General features: G+C 37.5%; 1 protein-coding gene across 11 annotated transcripts in view; it reads right to left on the reverse strand.

Moving 5' to 3' along the window:
- Positions 1–18,241, reverse strand: part of LOC5579528 (innexin shaking-B) — a 277,178-nt gene that overhangs the window by 175,835 nt on the left and 83,102 nt on the right. For 8 of the 11 annotated variants that reach the window (XM_021853970.1, XM_021853971.1, XM_021853974.1 and 5 more), the window contains 2 exons: positions 12,340–12,452; positions 11,397–11,905 (listed from right to left, as the gene is read on the reverse strand). In XM_021853970.1, the coding sequence (XP_021709662.1) occupies positions 11,397–11,644 (248 nt within the window). In that variant the 5' untranslated portion in view covers positions 11,645–11,905; positions 12,340–12,452. The remainder of the gene's footprint in view (positions 1–11,396; positions 11,906–12,339; positions 12,453–18,241) is intronic. The other 3 variants (XM_021853977.1, XM_021853979.1, XM_021853969.1) reach the window with 2 other exon arrangements.

The raw sequence follows: 18,241 nt of genomic DNA on the forward strand, positions 1-18,241 counted from the left end.
CCATGCGAAACTCATGATTTACGTAAATGTTATCGTGTCAGACGATATTTAATGCATAGTTTCTGTGCTGCTCGATATTCATTCTACCGCACGTGCTCTATGTGAGAGGTGACGGTAGCGAATTATTGCAGAAAAATAAATTGACTGCTGATCATGGCAACGAAACAAACGTCTCATAAAGTGTCGAATGTATACAGCACTGAATGCGTCAATTAGTAAAGCTTGATATGAATGATCGCTTGAGCGCAAGGATTATATTTTGCATTTTATTGCAAGCATGCAGCATAGGCAGCCTGTCGTGGTAAGATAGTCCGAAGCACCTTCTCCCCCTCAAAGATATCCATAAGGAGATCACCCGATAATCTAATCGACCACGTTCTAATCGACGGAATATTCTTCTCTGACATTGCCAATGTTTGCACATACCGCAGTGCGAATAAAGATTGGGATTACTACCTAGTTGCTGTATGCGCTCAAAACTTTCGACGGTGACCAACTCGCGTCGAAGCCGAATGCCGCGGCTTAACATCGAGTGGCTACGGGACTCAGAAGTAGCCCAATAATATGCGCAGCAGTTGGAAGTGGCCCTACCAACGGAAGAGCAGCTTGGCGCCGCCACTCTTGAAGATGGCTGGAGGCACATAAGAGCTACACTAAGTCCAGCGGCCCCGAATCAGGGAAACGACTGGTACGACGGCGAATGCGAGCAGTTGAAGAATGAGCAGTTGACAAAACTCGATCTTCCGGAGAAAGAAGCGCCATAAATAAGAACGAGATTGCGAAGCGATGGAAGAGCTGTTCCGCGCTAAAGACACGCGGAAGTTTTGCGAGAACCTTAACCATTCACGGTTTTGTGCCACAAGCCGATATGTGCAGAGACTGTGACGGAAATCTTCTCACGAACGTGTCGTAATCGGCGGACCCCGATTCGGTAGGTGCCCTGACGAACTTGTGGCTCTCCATTGCGATGACAATCCTGAATGGCAAAATTTCTTAATAACTCTTTAAATGGGAATAGTATATTTATTTCAGAAATACTAAATGACTGAGGATAATTCGCAAAAGGGCTAGACCCAACTGGATGGAATATGTGAATCAGATATTTTTTAATAATACCAAACTACTAATTTAAAAGCAAGTTTTTTTAACAGTTATATTGTTCATATCGTTCTTTATGCTCTACAGAACGAACGTGAGGTAGTCGAAAGGTGGAGGCAGCACTACAACGAGCACCTTAATGGTGATGTGGCCAGTAGTGAAGGTGGTACGGAAATAATTTTGGGAGCACGCGCGGACGACGAAAGACTTCCGCCTCCAGATCTCCAAGAGGTAAAAACGGAGATTAGACGGTTGAAAACAACAAAGCCGCTGGAGTGGACAAACTACCGAGCGAGCTGTTAAAATACGGTGGTGATGCACTGGCAAGAGCGCTGCACTGGGTTATTTCCAAGATTTGGAAGGACGATGTATTGCTGGAGGAGTGCATGGAAGGTGTCGTGTGTCCCATCTACAAAAAAGGCGACAAGTTGGATTGCGCTAATTATCGTGCGATCACAATTTTGAGCGCCGTCTACAAGGTACTCTCCCAAATTTTATGCCGCCGTCTATCACCAATTGCTAGAGAGTTCGTTGGGAAATATCAGGTAGGATTTATGGGCAAACGAGTTACAACGGACCAAATATTCGCTATCCGCCAGTTGTTGCTGAAATGCCGCGAATACGATGTACCCACACATCATTTATTCATCGATTTTAAATCGGCCTATGATACAATCGATCATGATCAGCTATGGCAGATAATGCACGAATACGGTTGTCTGGACAAACTGATAAGATTGATCAAGGCGACGATGGAGCGAGTAATGTGCGTAGTCCCAGTATCAGGGACACTCTCGAATAGGGTTGTCGCAAATTAATCGATTATTTCGATTAATCGATTAATCGACTCAGTAATCGATTAATTTTTCATCGATACCTGGCGCACTCAATAATCGAGATAATCGATTAAGTGACATCGATTATTTGCCAAAAAATGTCCAATTCAAACAACGATGATCTTTTCCCGTAGTTGTGTACGGAAATTGATCGCACAATCATAAAACCACGAATATGCTCATAGATCTAGCAGTTATTCATTTTTATATTCTCTGTGCATTAATCCCAAATTGTCGTTTTCCAAGGTCATCGGTGCGAGATTTTTTTTTTTCGATGAACACAGTCCTACAGTCTTGTCAGCATTTCTGTCAAATTTGAGTTTATTCAAGTTTTCAACATATTCCTATGATCTTTCAGCCACACTAACGACACTACATAGTTTGTTCGGTAAAATTTGAAAAAAAAAAACACCGAGTCGAATTGTCCCATAATGAAATGTAACCTTGTTACAAATCCACTGCATAGTTTTACAACGTGTTATACACAATTTTGCGGTGTTCTGATCAGTGATCACTTTCAACGTGTTCTTGGTCTTCCCAAAGTATCTCTTGAGATTCTCCCACATTTTTGAAAGAATGTTTACAATGAGTTTATCAATAATTCTCATAGCTTTTTTTTGCTTTCTTTGTACATCGTGGTAATTTTTAGCCATTGGCACTGAAACGAGATAGTTCTGAAATTTCCTTACTTTAGGAAACGAACATAACACCGTTCAGTGACCTCGGGAAACGGCGCTACAATGCTTTTAAACGTTCTCGAAATTCCATTTTTGAACCGGTTTTTTTTCGCTCTAATGAAAAGGTATGAGACCCTTTAATAGAGTTCTGAACAGTTTTTTTTTGTGAAATTGTCATGCTGTACACAAGGAAGTGGTATACACCTATGGTCAGAATTTATAAACGAGTATGGCTCATATTTTCATTCTGATTGACTAGAGCATCATCAAATCTTGGTATTGGCCATGTGATATCAGTTCTGATAGATCTCTGTGTGGACATTTTCTGAACATCATGTTGTAAGTACCATCATTCGACAGCCCAAAATCTATTATTTTTATCCACCTTCAGAGAGACGTCATTCCATAGAGCAAATATGAAATAGGTTATATCCGAATCCTTCGTTTTACGACGAAACACAAAGATAGAACAAAATTTATATTTTTTTTAGGTTCATGGAATCAGCACAGATAGGGCTACAGAAGCTTCTCCAGAATTTTTAACAAATATCGCATGAAGAATTTCCAGAATGTTTCTCCCGGCAATTTATCCAAGAATTCCTTAATTAATAGATAAATTCAAAAACTGCTCCAGGAATCACATTGCGAAGATAAAAATCATTATCCATAGAGATCTCCAGGAATCTTTATAGCTGTATAATCCCTGTAGATGTCTCTAGGAATTCAATGTGAAGCTAAAATATGAAACCCCTTCAATTTTTTTTTCAAGGATCGCTTCCTTTCCCAAATTACTTCGTGATACATCCAGGCATTTCTTCAAATGAGTCTTACAATTCTTCCAGGAAATTGGTAGAGATTGCCCTGAATTTCATTTCAAGCAATCAATTATGATTTTTTTAAAGATTCCTCCAGGAGTTCCTACAGTATTACCGATTTTATTAATTCTTCCAAGACTCCTCCAGAAATTTTTTTTAAAATGACTCCTCCAGGATTTTTTTCAAAAAAAAAAAAAAAAATACTGTTGAATAAATCTCCAGCGATTCCCAAAAAAAATCCAAAGTATTGCTCTATCACTTCGTTCCAGGATTCCTATGGAACACTCTACAAGAAAACTCTCATGAATCCTTACACAACGTCCTCTAGGTGCACTTGCAGTATTTGCCCTAAGAATCCTTACAGAAAATCCTCCAAAAATTCCACCAGAAGTTGTCCACAGATTCCTCCTGATTTTCTAGGAACTTGAACAATTCCTGTTCCCAAGGGGATTTCCCCCAAAAATCCTATTAAAATTCCTGCAAGAATCCCTTCAGAAACTCCTTCAGACGTTACTAAGAGATTTCTTCCACGATTTTATCCAGGGTAGCTAATAAAAACTTTTCCTTGGATTTCTTGGAAAAATTCTTGAAGTATTTCCTGAAAGAATTCCAAGAAAAAAATCTGGAGATAATTTTCGAAGAAAATTCAGAAAAAATAACGACAATATTAGGAGGAATTTTCAGATGTATCAATATATGTACATTCTTCAAAGCATTTTAGGAATTATTCTTTTTTTTTACTTAAGAAACCTTGGAAGGAATTTCAGCACGAGTAAAAGAAAAACGGAACCTAGTACTATTTCATTTAACCCTCTAATACCCAACCCCGCCTTTAGACGGGGTACCCTTTGGAATTTTGTGTATTTTTTCGTAGCTCGGAAATCAAAATGATTTTATTTTTGGCTTAAACCTTAACTCTTAACACGCACATCATAAAAGTTTTTATATGACTTTTCAAACTTTTTTGTATTTTTGAAAATTGTTTGAAAAATTGTATTCTTGTATAACCTACAAATGCCTGGGGTTTATTTTACGTGTAATATAAAAAATCGTATCTTTTATATTTTTTTACTATCAATCTATAGCAGAAGAATTAATGAATTAATTTCATTACGTTTATAACACAGAAAATAATAATATTTACGGAAAAATATTAAATTTTATTATTTTTAAAATTACCGTAAATACTTGATTTTTATTATTGCCAAAAATCAGTAAGAAGAGAATCTCTGAGAGATTTTTTCTTTTGGAAACTACTGACGAAATTCCTGGACGAACTCTAAAAAGAACCACAGGGAAATGTTTTGGAGGACCCAAGTGATATTTGTGGAGCAATGGTTGGAGAAATCCCTAAACAAATTTTTAAAATAATTATTGAAGGAATTCCTAGATGAATTTCAAACAAAATACTTGCAGCCATCTCTGAAGAAATTTCAAAAGGATGCCCATAAGTAATCCACAAAAGTTCTACTGGAGCAATTTACAAAGAATTCCTTGGATGAATTATTTGCATACTTCCAGGAATTTCTAGAGGAATCCCAAAAGATATTCATAGTAAAATCCGAAGAAGAAAATTTGTAGCATCGAAAAAGAAACGGCTCGAATAATTCCAAGCATTAAAAATTCTTAAGAAGCCTCTGACACAAAATGCCTAAGGGAATCTTTGGCAGACATTCTGAAAAAAAAAAATGTAAAGAAAATAACTGCAAAAATCTCTTCAGAATTTCTGAAGCTAAATCAGGAATAATATGTTCAGAAGGAATCTTTGGAAGCATGAATGACGGTGAAATTATGGGAGAAATTCATAGCTAATAAAATTCCTGTCGGTAGCATCCCTGATGATTCCTCAAAGAGTCCATGGTAAAATTCCTGCTGCAATTGTTTCAAAGCCATTGGTCATTTTTGCTTTCAATGATATTTTGTTCAATACATAACCTTAACAAAGGACCATTAAAAAGAAAATTTCCAGGTTTCTTGAGGATAAAAAAGGAATATTCAGATCTTACTCCAAGAATTCTACGATGAATTCTATCAGAAGTGTCCATTGATTTTCTCTCCCACTTTTTTTTTTAATTCTTTAAATGAATTCTTATAGGTTTCAATTCTACAAATTTACCCAACATTTCCTTAGGGATTTTTCTTGTAGATTTCGCCAGCAGTATTGCTTAAAAATTTTCACAGGTCAAAAGTCTTTGAAAAGTATCAAGACATTTATTTTTAAATCACCGTCAAGTTACTATTTCCCGTGAATTTAAAAATAGCTGCACTTCAAAAAATGGAATATTTAATCCAAATAATTTAAAGCGAACTAGACTACCAATACGAAGCGTTGCACGCAAGAAAGAAAATAAAATTCGTGATGCATAACAAAAAAAAACTCAAAAATTGTGTTTACAAATGTCATGTTAAGGTCGCCTCGTTCCGTTCTATGTCACCATTTACCGTGCGTCTAGTTTTTTTACCACTTATTTTTAAAGGTATTCAAATCTTTATTCACAATAAGAGCCAAAGGAAGTTAAAAAATGGCAATTTTCATCATTATGAAATTTGATCAAAAACTAAATATAAAGTACCATAACAACAAAACAATAATTCCAATGTTACTCAATAATTTCATGCCTTTTTATATTAATGCGCGGTAATTGCAACCATACATACTGAAAAGAGTCCATACACCTTGCATTTGTGTCTCGACCTAAACACAATAAAAAATTCTAATTTGTATAAAATCACATGGCTCATACGATGAAATACATCTTACTAGTGATATTACAGCGAAAATTCCCGCTCCAACCGATGAAATTTTTTTGTCAAACGAAAAAACATCACTACATCGCTGCAATATATTTCATGTTGTTCTTTTCCTTATGCAAGCGATTGTTCAGTTTGTGCAGCCTACTTTAGCTAGGGACGATGTTAATTTTCAAGAATTTCGATAGTTTTTACGACTGCAATACTGCCGTTCTACGCATATTTGTTCCGCTGTCCATAAGGTTTACATAGAACATGGGACAAGTAGGCGTAGAACGGCAGAATATATCTGTTATTTTTCCAGACAAATTGATTCGAATTTTTAAAATAAACAAATCCTAAGGATTGTTCCATAAATTTCCCGAGGGATTATTAAAATTGTTTTCAAAACTTATTTAGCAATTCCTCTATTAATTCCTCCACAAATTCCTCTTGCAATTTCTCCAGCATTTAATCTTAAGATTACTCCTTCCAATATTCTAAACATTTCTCTAGTGATTTCTCATATAAACACTTCAGAGTCTTCATGGATTCTCTTTTTTTAAAGTTTTTTTTTACACCATAAATAACACCAATATCACAGCAATTATTGAAAACACAAATTTCCTCAGGGGTTCTGTCTGATGTTTTTAAAAAAACCTACAGAATATTTGAATGAATTTTTTATTCAATTATCTTTGGAATTGATCAAGAAAATCTTCTAATACTTTTTCAAAACAATTGAGAGTAACGATAACGATTACTTAGAATTTACAAAAGTTTTATTGAATTTTCTCTAAAATTTGCGTTTGTATTTATGTCTAAACTAATCTAATATTTTCTGAAAACAATCCTTGACATTTCTCTGGAGACATCCTTAGAAGAATGACTGGGTAATTTTATTAATTGCAATTTTAGAGATTACTTTCTTTTCGACAATTGAACCAAAGACAAATTAAAGACCTCCATGTCCCTAGCAGTTGCCTAAAATTTTATGTCTCATAAGGTAATCTAGAATGCCGTGAAAAGTGTACTGCGATCTGTCAAACTTGGGTACCTTTTGCACTACCGAGGGACCAAATCCAGTACTAGAAGTGGTACCCAATCTGAGCCCGAGTGGGAAGAACCTGGTTGAACAGAAAGCTACCGCAGCTGTCACACTACTAATTTCCAAAAAAAATTCTTCAAAATACTCTTAAAGAAATGCCTGGTTAGATTTTATGATGAATCGGTCTCATATCCCACTTTTCCTGTTAAGTTTCTCTTTGTTTTCTTAATTTCTGTTTGGTTTCTTATTGTTTTATTTCTGGTTCCAGTTTTGTTTCATTTTTCAGAAAAAATCTTTGCCGTCCTTCTCCTTGCAGATTTGTGAAAAAAAAAATATTCCAGAGGTAGAAAATTCTGAAGTAACCTAAACAGAGCTTACCTGAGAACACTGAATGTCAATCTAAAAATGTTTAGTAGTTCATTCGAAAATCGTGTAGAAACTCATTCAGAATATCCCTAGAATTTTGTCAACTATTCCGTAAACATTATTAGTTGTTCTGATAAATATGAATTGTTTAAAAATTCTTTAAGTTATTCCCTACAATTTACAATGAATCATAACACAAAATATCAATGGACACTCGATCAAATTATTCTCCAGGAATTAGGAAAGCAAAACAGAAATTGTCTACAATGCTTGGGGCTCATGTATGTTTTGAATAAATGGGTCAGTACTATGTGTTTTTTTCATCTCCATTATAGAAATCATGAAAAAATGGGAGAGGAAGGGATTAGCTTCAGAATTATCAATATAGGCCATAGGTTCAACTAATATACTGAATTACTAAACATACTGAAGTTCATCTTGATTTAAAAAAATAACTTTAAGAAACAATTTACTAACCCATGAACCTCATCTTCATGCTTCGGAAATTGGATTAGATCTATAAAATTTTTGAAGAATTTGATCGTGCACTTCGAATGAATGACACAGACTTAGAGGAACGAAAAATCTGCTCACACTTGTCATCATGTCCAAAACATAGTATTTCATTTTGCCCAATCCGTTTTAACTTACTCCGGTGTATCTTATAGCAGGGAAAACTCATATGAACAAAAAAAATGTCGATTAATTCGATTAATCGGAAAATACTGGTCGATTAATCGTTATCGATAATCGGTATTCTTGGACTGTAATCGATTATCAACTAATCGATTAATTGAGATTTTGCGACAACCCTACTCTCGAATCCCTTCGAACCTCGCAGAGGGTTACGGCAAAGTGACGGCCTTTCGAGTTTACTGTTCAACATTGCGTTAGAGGGTGTGATAAGAAGAGCGGGGATAGACACGAGTGGCACGATCTTCAGAAAGTCCCTTCAGTTACTTGGTTTTGCCGACGACATTTATATTGTTGCACGCAACTTTGAGACGATGGCGAATACGTACATCCGACTAAGGGCTGAAGCTAGGCGAATCGGACTGAACATCAATGTGTCGAAGACGAAGTACATGATAGCGAGGGGCTCAAGGGAAGACACGGCACGCCCCCCACCACGAGTTCATATTGACGGTGATGAAATCGAGGTTGTCGAAGAATTCGTGTACTTGGGCTCATTGGTGACCGCCGACAACGATACCAGCAGAGAAGTCTAGAAACGCATTGTTGCTGGAAACCGTGCCTACTTTGGGCTCCGCAGGACGCTCCGATCGAGCAAAGTTCGCCATCGCAAGAAGTTAACCATCTACAAGACGCTGATTAGACTGGTACTCCTCTCAGGGCACGAAACATAGACCCTACGTGCAGAGGATCAACGCGCCCTTGGTGTTTTCGAACGGAAGGAGTTGCCAACCATCTACGGCGGAGTACAGATGGAGGACGGAACGTGAAGAAGGCGAATGAACCATGATTGCACCAGCTGCTGGGAGAATCAACCATCGTCCTCCACGCTAAAATTGGGAGGTAGCGGTGGGCCGGGCATATCACCAGAATGTCGGATAACAACCCGGTGAAAATGGTCCTTGAAAACAATCCGACCAGCACAATACGACGTGGTGCGCAGCGAGCAAGATAGGTCGATCGAGTTGAGGACGATCTGCGGACCCTTCGCAGAATGCGTGGCTGGCGACGGGCAGCCATGGGCCGAGTCGAATGGAGACGACTCCCACGCACAGCAGTCAGTCAGGCTCTAGTCTGACTGGTACCGTAAGGTATGAAGCATAGACTCATTGACAGCCCATTATTTTTTTATTACTTAGTCCATTATAGTATATTAGTACAACAAATACAATTTAAATGATTTCAGATTCCTTTGAATTCAATATTTATTAACTTTGTGTATGAGAGTTATGTGATATTCACAATGAACTCTGTCTGTAGAATTTGTATATGATGCCAATAACTGCATATTTGTAACATTCGACAAAAGTAGGCATTGAGTGAATGGAAAACAAAATTTCCATTTTATGGCAGTATGGAAAGAATCTAAAATTTCTAAAAATTACCAAGAACTCAAAAGTGCATATTTGAACCTGAAATTGTGTACAGATAATGTCGCATATTGGGTGAATAGTCAGAAAATAATTCTGATAGAAATTATATTGCTACTACATCACGAGGCTCAGGTATAATCTCAAGTAATTGATATGCGATTGCAATTACCAATGTGACAAAAGAACTTGGTATTTTTTCCTAATTTTCTAGAACAATCTAACTGATTTAAGGAAGTTGATCGGAAGTGTTTATCATTTGATGACTCTTCACGGTGTTAACTCTAAGTTGACAAAAACGTCGAATGTGACAAATATGCATCTATGGGCAGTATGGAAGTTATACGAAAATCATTATAGGATAAGCCATATGTTCTGTGTAATGATTCGGAAATGTTTTTTTTTTGGGTGAACGGTTCTCTCGATTGTGTTGTTCTCGCTGCACTGTGAGCAGCTGTCATGATTGTGTGGTCAGAATACATTGTGCCTATATGTTAGGACTGTAATTTGTTGGCGCCAATGAATTTTAAATGAATTCAATATATTTAATCATGCTGAATGAATGGAGGAAGATGCCCGTAAACATAAATATTCTAGCAAAATATTTATACGTTGAACTGTTGTATTTCGGCCGTTCACAGTGATCGCAGTGAGTCGTTAGGTGTGAGACGAATCCAGACTCATAATTTTTAGCATGAACGTTTAGTTTTGTTCAAATGTTGCCATTCGGAAGGTTCGTTGACCCAAAATTTTCTTCAATTCAAACTTCAGTCCGAGAATCATCTTCAACAGAAATTGAACGACCTAACACTTTCTTATAAGACAAATGTAAAATGCGCGAAAAAAGAGGCTATCAAAAATTGATGTTCGTATTAGTTAATTACATGCATTGTGTACATGTATTGTGTTGTTGATCGATAATTTTTACTGTTGGAAAATACGCCCATGTTATCCACATATTTTTTTATAATTATCTCGTTTATTCGGTAGGCTCGGGCACATCCCAAATAACTGATACCAAAACATTGATAATAATCTATCGAGAAACATTAGTGGTAAAACTTCTCAAATTTTCGTGACGGTAGAAACTTGTAAATACTCAACATGAAATTTGTTTGTTATGACATGAAAACGGGAATGTAAGTTTTGCATTTACTGATTAACGATGCAGAAAACAAGCTACGGTAGCGTGATGATAAACAGAATTCGGAGTTTACAATGGCATACCACTGCATTCTAAAACAGGCTGATGTCGGTGGCCTAGAGATAACGCATATCGTTTGACTAAAAATGTAGTTCATCCAATTAATAAAACATGTTACTAATATGAATAATATGAAGGTACACTTTTCGAACTAAAAGCAAAATGATGTTAGTATGCAGTGAAAACTGTTGTAACAATAATTTTACGTTTCTAAAAGTTGTATGACTAAACAAAAACCATGGATAGAGATAAGTGTCATGCATGTTTTCAGAAAACAAAAGCTCTCTCAGATGCAAAATAAATAAAACAGCGATAATTTCACATAAAGCACAAACAAAATTCATTCCAGTTGACATTGACCACGTTTAGTTCTAATGGTAAACATAACATTCATGACAGACGTGTTCAATTAGGAGATCCAGTAAAACGTCAATGCAACTAAATTACTGCAATAAGAAGATACAGTGAAATGATAGTAGCGATAGGTTCGGTAGTAAATTGGAAGAGGCATACAAACAGGTGGCAGTTGCATTACAGATAATATGGACGGTAAGCAAACCTCTTATGTTGAATTCCTCTCCTAGTATCGACTAAGCTTCTAGCAGAAACGGCTCTTCCCATGTGTGATTGCTGACCGGAATCATAAATACTCCTTCTGCGAGGAGTATCCGGTGATTCAAGTTCAAGTGTCACACTAGGATCCAATGGATGAAATTTTGTTGATCCACCAGTGTCAAATATTGAACTCACTATTGAGGCACTCCGAAACGTTTTCAAATCAACACGACTCTCTGGATCACTTAACATTTATAATTAATTTGTTGTTGATTTTCTCCATTGAAAACACTTCATTGTTTAGCAACCGAAAAGCATTTATGTGTATTCATTTTTACCACTTTAAGGTTGCCCCTCGTCGTGACGTACTTATTACTGATTACTTTATTCGATTCATCGAATATTGATATTGTTTTAAACGATCCATTTTTTTCTTTTCTCTTTTTTGTATTTTGTTTATCATTGTAAAATTTGTCACGCTTGTTCTGAACCACAGGAAAAAGACAAACACGGCTTAATAAGAAGAGGATCGATAACATATAAGTTGCAGTATTCACCATTGTAAGTTTTGTGGATATCTTCAAAGGTAAACGGATACTCATAATTAAAAAGAATAGTGATGAAGAAGTGTGATTGTAATCACAATTAATAAATGTGATTTGAAAGAAATCAGGTTAAAAATACTAACTTCAACATTATAACGAAAAAGCAAGCAAGAGAAACCCGGTGTGATTAAAAGCTTGTTCAACAAAACATAACACAGGATCTATAAAAAATAAACTACTGAAACACCTGTTACAATAGTTTTGTTATGATTGCAATCAATTTAAATAGATTCAAACAACAAAATATGAAATGCTTCGCTTATGTCGCCTGCATTTTAATTGATAAGGTTAACATAAAGCATCGGGCTTCAAACAGTTGCAATGTCCATAGTATCCACTCACATCCAGCGTCAGCAGCGGTTGAATGCGCTTTGGCACATCCATTACGATTTATGACATTGGGTAAGATTGGCTAAGTTTATGGTTGTGTTCACCCGTCGCATTGCAGCCGTAGGCTAGAAGAAGAAAAGGAAGCAAATGTTAAAATGTGATACAATGGATAAATTCTGGTTAGAGTTGTGTATGTATAAATATAGAATGTGTACCGACGTTCCACGACATAGCTTCAATACACTGCAGTTGCAGCGATTTACTTGATCCACAGGATACAAGATAATCAAGCAGTTTGTCTGTTGAGTATTCAGACAATTCTCATTACATTCATGTGCATGAAATAAACACTAGCCTAATTGTCATAGCAATTGATAAGATGTTTAACAGTCTCTGGTTGTCATTTCTATTTCGTAAAGGGAGTAAGCTCACCTTCCAAAGAGCTTTAAAATCAACTTTGTATATTTAACGAATACCATCCAGAATGAGTGAAAAAAAAAAAATAAAATCGTGTTCGATTATCTTCTATTTGGATTAAATTTTACACATGTTTTTTGTATGATACAACAAGTGTTTTCCATAGAAAAAAAGATCATTTTGACTCAAGAAAAATTTTAAAAAATGGCTTATAAAATTTTGAGTGCAACTTTGATACTCTAGGAAAGTGTGGTGGGAACCCCTGTTATGGGAAAACCTATAGGACAGGGGTTAACAACACACCTTTTCAGGGTCGTTTCAAATGGTGCTCCCGGACAATCTTCCCGTGAATATTTGGTGGCAAGGCGGACAATACAAATATAAAATGGCGGAAAACAAGTTTTTCTTTTCAATAATTAATTTTCAACGATAATCAGTTGAGGTTAAGAAGGCCATACAAGATATTTTATTCAGGACAACACGGGAAAAATACATCTATTTAAACTTTGGGATTTCTTTTATTCAACAAATTTTAGCGCTCACCGTTGCGGCCGATCGTTGACTCCGTTGGCATGCATCGACGACACAGGATACTCCATCCGGCGGACACAAAGCAGGATCATCTTCTTCTTTCTTCCAAATCTTTTTCTTTTCCTTTCTTCTCGGGGTATCACGGTACTGTTTCACAGGTTCGAAAACACAGTATCGCGAGGTCGGTAAGGCCTTTTGTAGCGATGGCCAAAGTTTCCTGTCCTGGGAGTGGTACCAAATCACGCGCGTAAGTGGCCAATCAAGCGAGCATGCACCAAATAAGGGCCGGACAACCACAGAATTTGCGGAATACCATTGTTCATTCACCAATATGTCCGGCCGGCCACTCTTGTTCTTAAGCACAATCACTGCAGTTCAAAGTTCACCACGGGCTCGCTTGATTATTAGGCGTACGTTAAAGATCACCGAAAACTAGCGCGGTTAGAATAAACTGTATTGTCCATGGTGCACTTCTTCTAACCGTTAGTGGTGGTTTTCAAATGATCCGTACTATATTTTAACTGGTTTTAGATGTTAGATTTTAATGGTATTTTAACTGTGGTTTTGTTACACTTAACATCTTTTAACTGTAGTTTTAGCATGTAGGTTTTATTGATGAATGTTAGGCTTAGACGGCACTTCCTACTGCCACTGTAACTAAACTACGGGGAAACTACCACGGTCAGTATGGTGACGAACTAACTCGCGGACCGACACTATTTCTTCACTCCTCAGGACTGTTCGAATTACAAGAGAGCTTCACCCTAATCGGCGGCTCCTATTTATAGTTCAGTCAGCACATAAACCCGAACCTGCCCCATCATAATTAGTGCCGACATTCATACAGGCATGATGACGAAGATGATGATGATCGGACACGATGAAAGACGAAGCTTGACGGATCGATGACGCAAAATCTTACACACTAACATTAATATGGTTGAAGCTCTACACTAAATTACCCATTTACTCCGACAAATTTGGCTGCATGCTTTGCCTTGACAATTCGAATTCCCTAATCACTTGTTTTCCGCATATAATAATATTTTTGTGAATAAATATGAAAATATGAAAAACAATCTATAAAAATAAATAAACAATCTAAGTAAATAAACGAACAATATAAATAAATAAGTGTATATGAAAAATATATATTTTTTTAAATAAAGGTATAAGTATATGAATAAATAAATGTATAGAAAAATAAATAAATAAATAAATAAATGAATGAATAAATAAATAAATAAATAAATAAATAAATAAATAAATAAACAAATAAAAAAAATAAATAAATAAATAAACTACCGTCGGAGTAAACACAAACAAATATAAACAAAGAGACTTCAACCATTGTACTACTAAATGCAAAATATACGTCACTCAAACACTAATAAAAGTGGAGACAGACATTTATTTTCACATTTAGACATTTAAAATATTCACAAAACAATATATATTACATAAATAACAATAATTCAGTGTTCTTAACCTTCAACTGGCCTTGCCAACAAATATTTTATTGTGACCTCAAAATGAGCGGTCACAATCTTCCCGGAGTCGGGGTAAAAAAAAACCTAAAGGGTTTTTTTTTGGACTGCCGACTTTCGATGCGACTACTGCTCCATCAGTTCCAGTTACAATTCGTTGAATGATTTTTCATGGAGACCAGAGGAGCTCTTTCCAACGAATTGTAAGAATCTAATGGAGTGAGCCTGTCCATCAGATGCGACTACTGCTCCACCAGATCCAGTTACAATTCGTTGAATGATTTTTCATAGTAACCAGAGGAGCTCTTTCCAACGAATTGTGAGAATCTAGTGGAGTGAGCCTGTCCACCTTCAGTCACGAGCAGCTACCAGGGAACGGTCAAGATCTGTGGAATAGTAAATCCTCCAATTGTTTCTTGCTAGGATTGTGAAAATTGCGTTTGTCGAGATTGTTCATGGTGCGTCAGAATAAACTACATGTATAGGCCATCATTTCAGTTGTTGAGTTCAGTTACAGGTCAGAAATTCTCACCTCAACTCTTTGGGTTGATTTTAAATTAGTGCAATAGAGACCAAACTTTCTTCAACGTCTCTTTCAATATCAACTGTCACAAGATTCATCTTGGACCACAAAACACTTATTATACTACCACATTCAAACCGATTCATTCACACGCACTCATTCATAAACCCCCTTATCATTCACACTCACAAACATACTGTCATTCACACACTTAATTGTACATACAAATCTGCCTTTCGATGCTAGATTTATGAGCTTGACTAAAACTATGGTAGGGTATCCTTTTAACTTAGTTTGTCATATTATCACTCTCCTAGGACAGAGTGACTATGACTTTTAGTTATTTAACATTAATTGAATCTAGCGCACTCGACTCGAGATTTCTGTTTGCTCGCTTGCTTTTGCAAGTGAAAAAAGGAATGAAATTTCGCTGAGTGGCACGGTTCAATTTTCAGTGTATCCTATCGGAACTCCGACACGGATGCAGCTGCGTGCGCGTCTCTTGCACACCCCTAATGTGTAGTAGATGACATTTAACATCTGTCAATGAACTCAACGACTACAACGATGACAAAACAAAACAAAACTGATGGCGAAAGTTGAGTTGCGGTAAGTATGATACTAATTTTAGATTATTTTTGTATATTTTTAGGCTTTCTAGACAAACATGCGTGGGAGGATGGACAAAACAACTACCAACAGTGATGACGATGATTTGTTGATGATGGAAAGAGGGAATAAATTGTTTCTAAAGTGATGACGGAATTTGTTTACTAATTGAACAACAACAAAATCCAAATCCTGGAGCAGTTTGCTTTTTTTTTTGTTTATCCTGGTTTTAGATGGATTGCCGGCCAGATACCAAGATTTTTACCGTGCAAGTCCTCTAGTTCGTATGATGACGAACCGATTTTACGTTTCACGCGGCATGGAAGGAATTGTGGGCCATATTTGGCATTGTATTTCTCTGCGGCATTGGAGAGCTTCATATTTCGTCTGTAAACGAGCTGTCCATCGACAAACGATTTGGAAAATTGCCGATGACGAAGATTATAGTGGTTACGAGATGTTTGGTGTGCTTTTTCTAAATTTTTGCTCACTAGGTCATACATGCGGGTAAACATTTGCCTCCTTCGTTCGATTTGCTCATCGTGAGATAGGATTTCGTCGTTTCTTGCCAACTTATGATCGGATCCAAATTCTGAAAGTTCGTGGCCGTGTGTTATATAGTATGGGGTAAATCCTGTAGAAGCATGTATGCTGGTGTTAAGAATCATTTCAATTTCTGCGGTACGTGTATCCCAAAGAGATTGGTCCTCCTTAACATAAGTGCGTATCGCAGCGTTTATGGTTCGGTTAACCCTTTCCACAGGATTTGCCTGGGAATGGTACCGAGAATTAAGCCAGTGTTTTATTTTAAACTGAGTTAACAGTTGTTTGAACTCTTTGGATACAAAACTACTTCCGTTATCTGTGATTATTACTTCAGGTGCAGAGTTTCGTAATATCCACTGTTCCTTCAGAATTGAGCAGAGGCTTGTACTATTAACGCTTCTGACTGGTTGGATCAAAGTCCATTTTGAAAAATAATCCGTCACAACCAGCATATGTTGATTTCCCCGGCGACTACGAGGAAGTGGACCGATATAATCAGCGGAAATGATTTGCCACGGACGGTCGGCGATTCGCATATTGCCCATTTCTGGTGCCACGGGTCTTGAGGCAGGTTTGACCTCTTTGCAAGTGGCACACTGTTGGACATATGACCGGATTTCTCCGGCCATCTTCGGCCAATAGTACCGTTGCCGTATACGAGCCAGCGTCCTTTCATAACCTGGGTGAAGGGATGAATCGTGGCAATCATGGATTATTCCAGGGATTTCACTGCTTTGAGGAACCATTTTCCACTCGAAGCGGGAATCGCAAGGGTGATCCTTGGGCGAAATGAATTTGAAAAGGCGGCCTTCTTCAACCTTGAAATCCACGTATTCGTCTGGCTGACTCGACACTTTGTCCACCATTGTGGAGTACCAGGGTGAATCGGATGAGTCGATGGCGGTTATTAGACTTCGCGACAGTGCGTCTGCGACCACATTGTCCTTCCCCTTCCGGTGAATCACAGTCATATCAAACTGCTGCAAGTCTAATGACCATCGACTACATCTAGATCCCACCTTCCACTTGGTTTTCAAAATGTGAGTCAACGCAGACGAATCCGTGATCAATGTGAAGTGGTACCCTTCTATATATCCACGGAAAGCATCTATAGCGAGGATTGCGGCCAGGGCTTCTTTCTCAGCAGCGTGGTAGTTCTTTTGTGGCGTAGTGAGTTTATGCGAGAAGTACGCAATTACTCTCTCGCCCCCCTCCTGCTGCTGCGTCAGTATTCCTGCCACTGCGACGTCACTGGCGTCAGTCTGAATCACAAATTCTTTTGTGAAATCGGGGCTTCCCAGTATGGGAGAGGAAATTAAAAGCTCCTTAATTTTACAGAAGGCTTCTTCTGCCGAGTCGGTCCACTGAATCACCTTCGACTTGGTTTTTAGAAGGTCGCTTAAGGGAGCGGTAACTCCGCTGAAGTCTTCAATGAACCTTCGGTAGTAGTTCACCATTCCTAGGAACCTTCGAAGCTTAGTGATGGTTGTCGGCCTCTCGTATTCAACGATCGGCCGTATTTTGTCAGGGTTGGTCCGTAGACCGTTGGTGCTCAAAAGATATCCTAGGAATGGGACCTCTGAAACAACGAAGCGTGACTTTTCCAAATTAATGCTAAGGTTGGCTTGGCTCAGACGACGCGCAATTTCAGTGAGGAGCTGTACGTGATGCTCGAACGTTTCTGTGACCACGACGATATCGTCGAGGTACACAAAAACGTACGGTTCCAGTACACCATGACCAAGAACCGAATCCATCAACCGAGCCAAGGTGGCTGGACTATTAATAAGGCCAAATGGCA

This window comes from Aedes aegypti, chromosome 3, assembly GCF_002204515.2.
Source record: "Aedes aegypti strain LVP_AGWG chromosome 3, AaegL5.0 Primary Assembly, whole genome shotgun sequence".
In the NCBI taxonomy this organism is placed as follows: domain Eukaryota; kingdom Metazoa; phylum Arthropoda; class Insecta; order Diptera; family Culicidae; genus Aedes; species Aedes aegypti.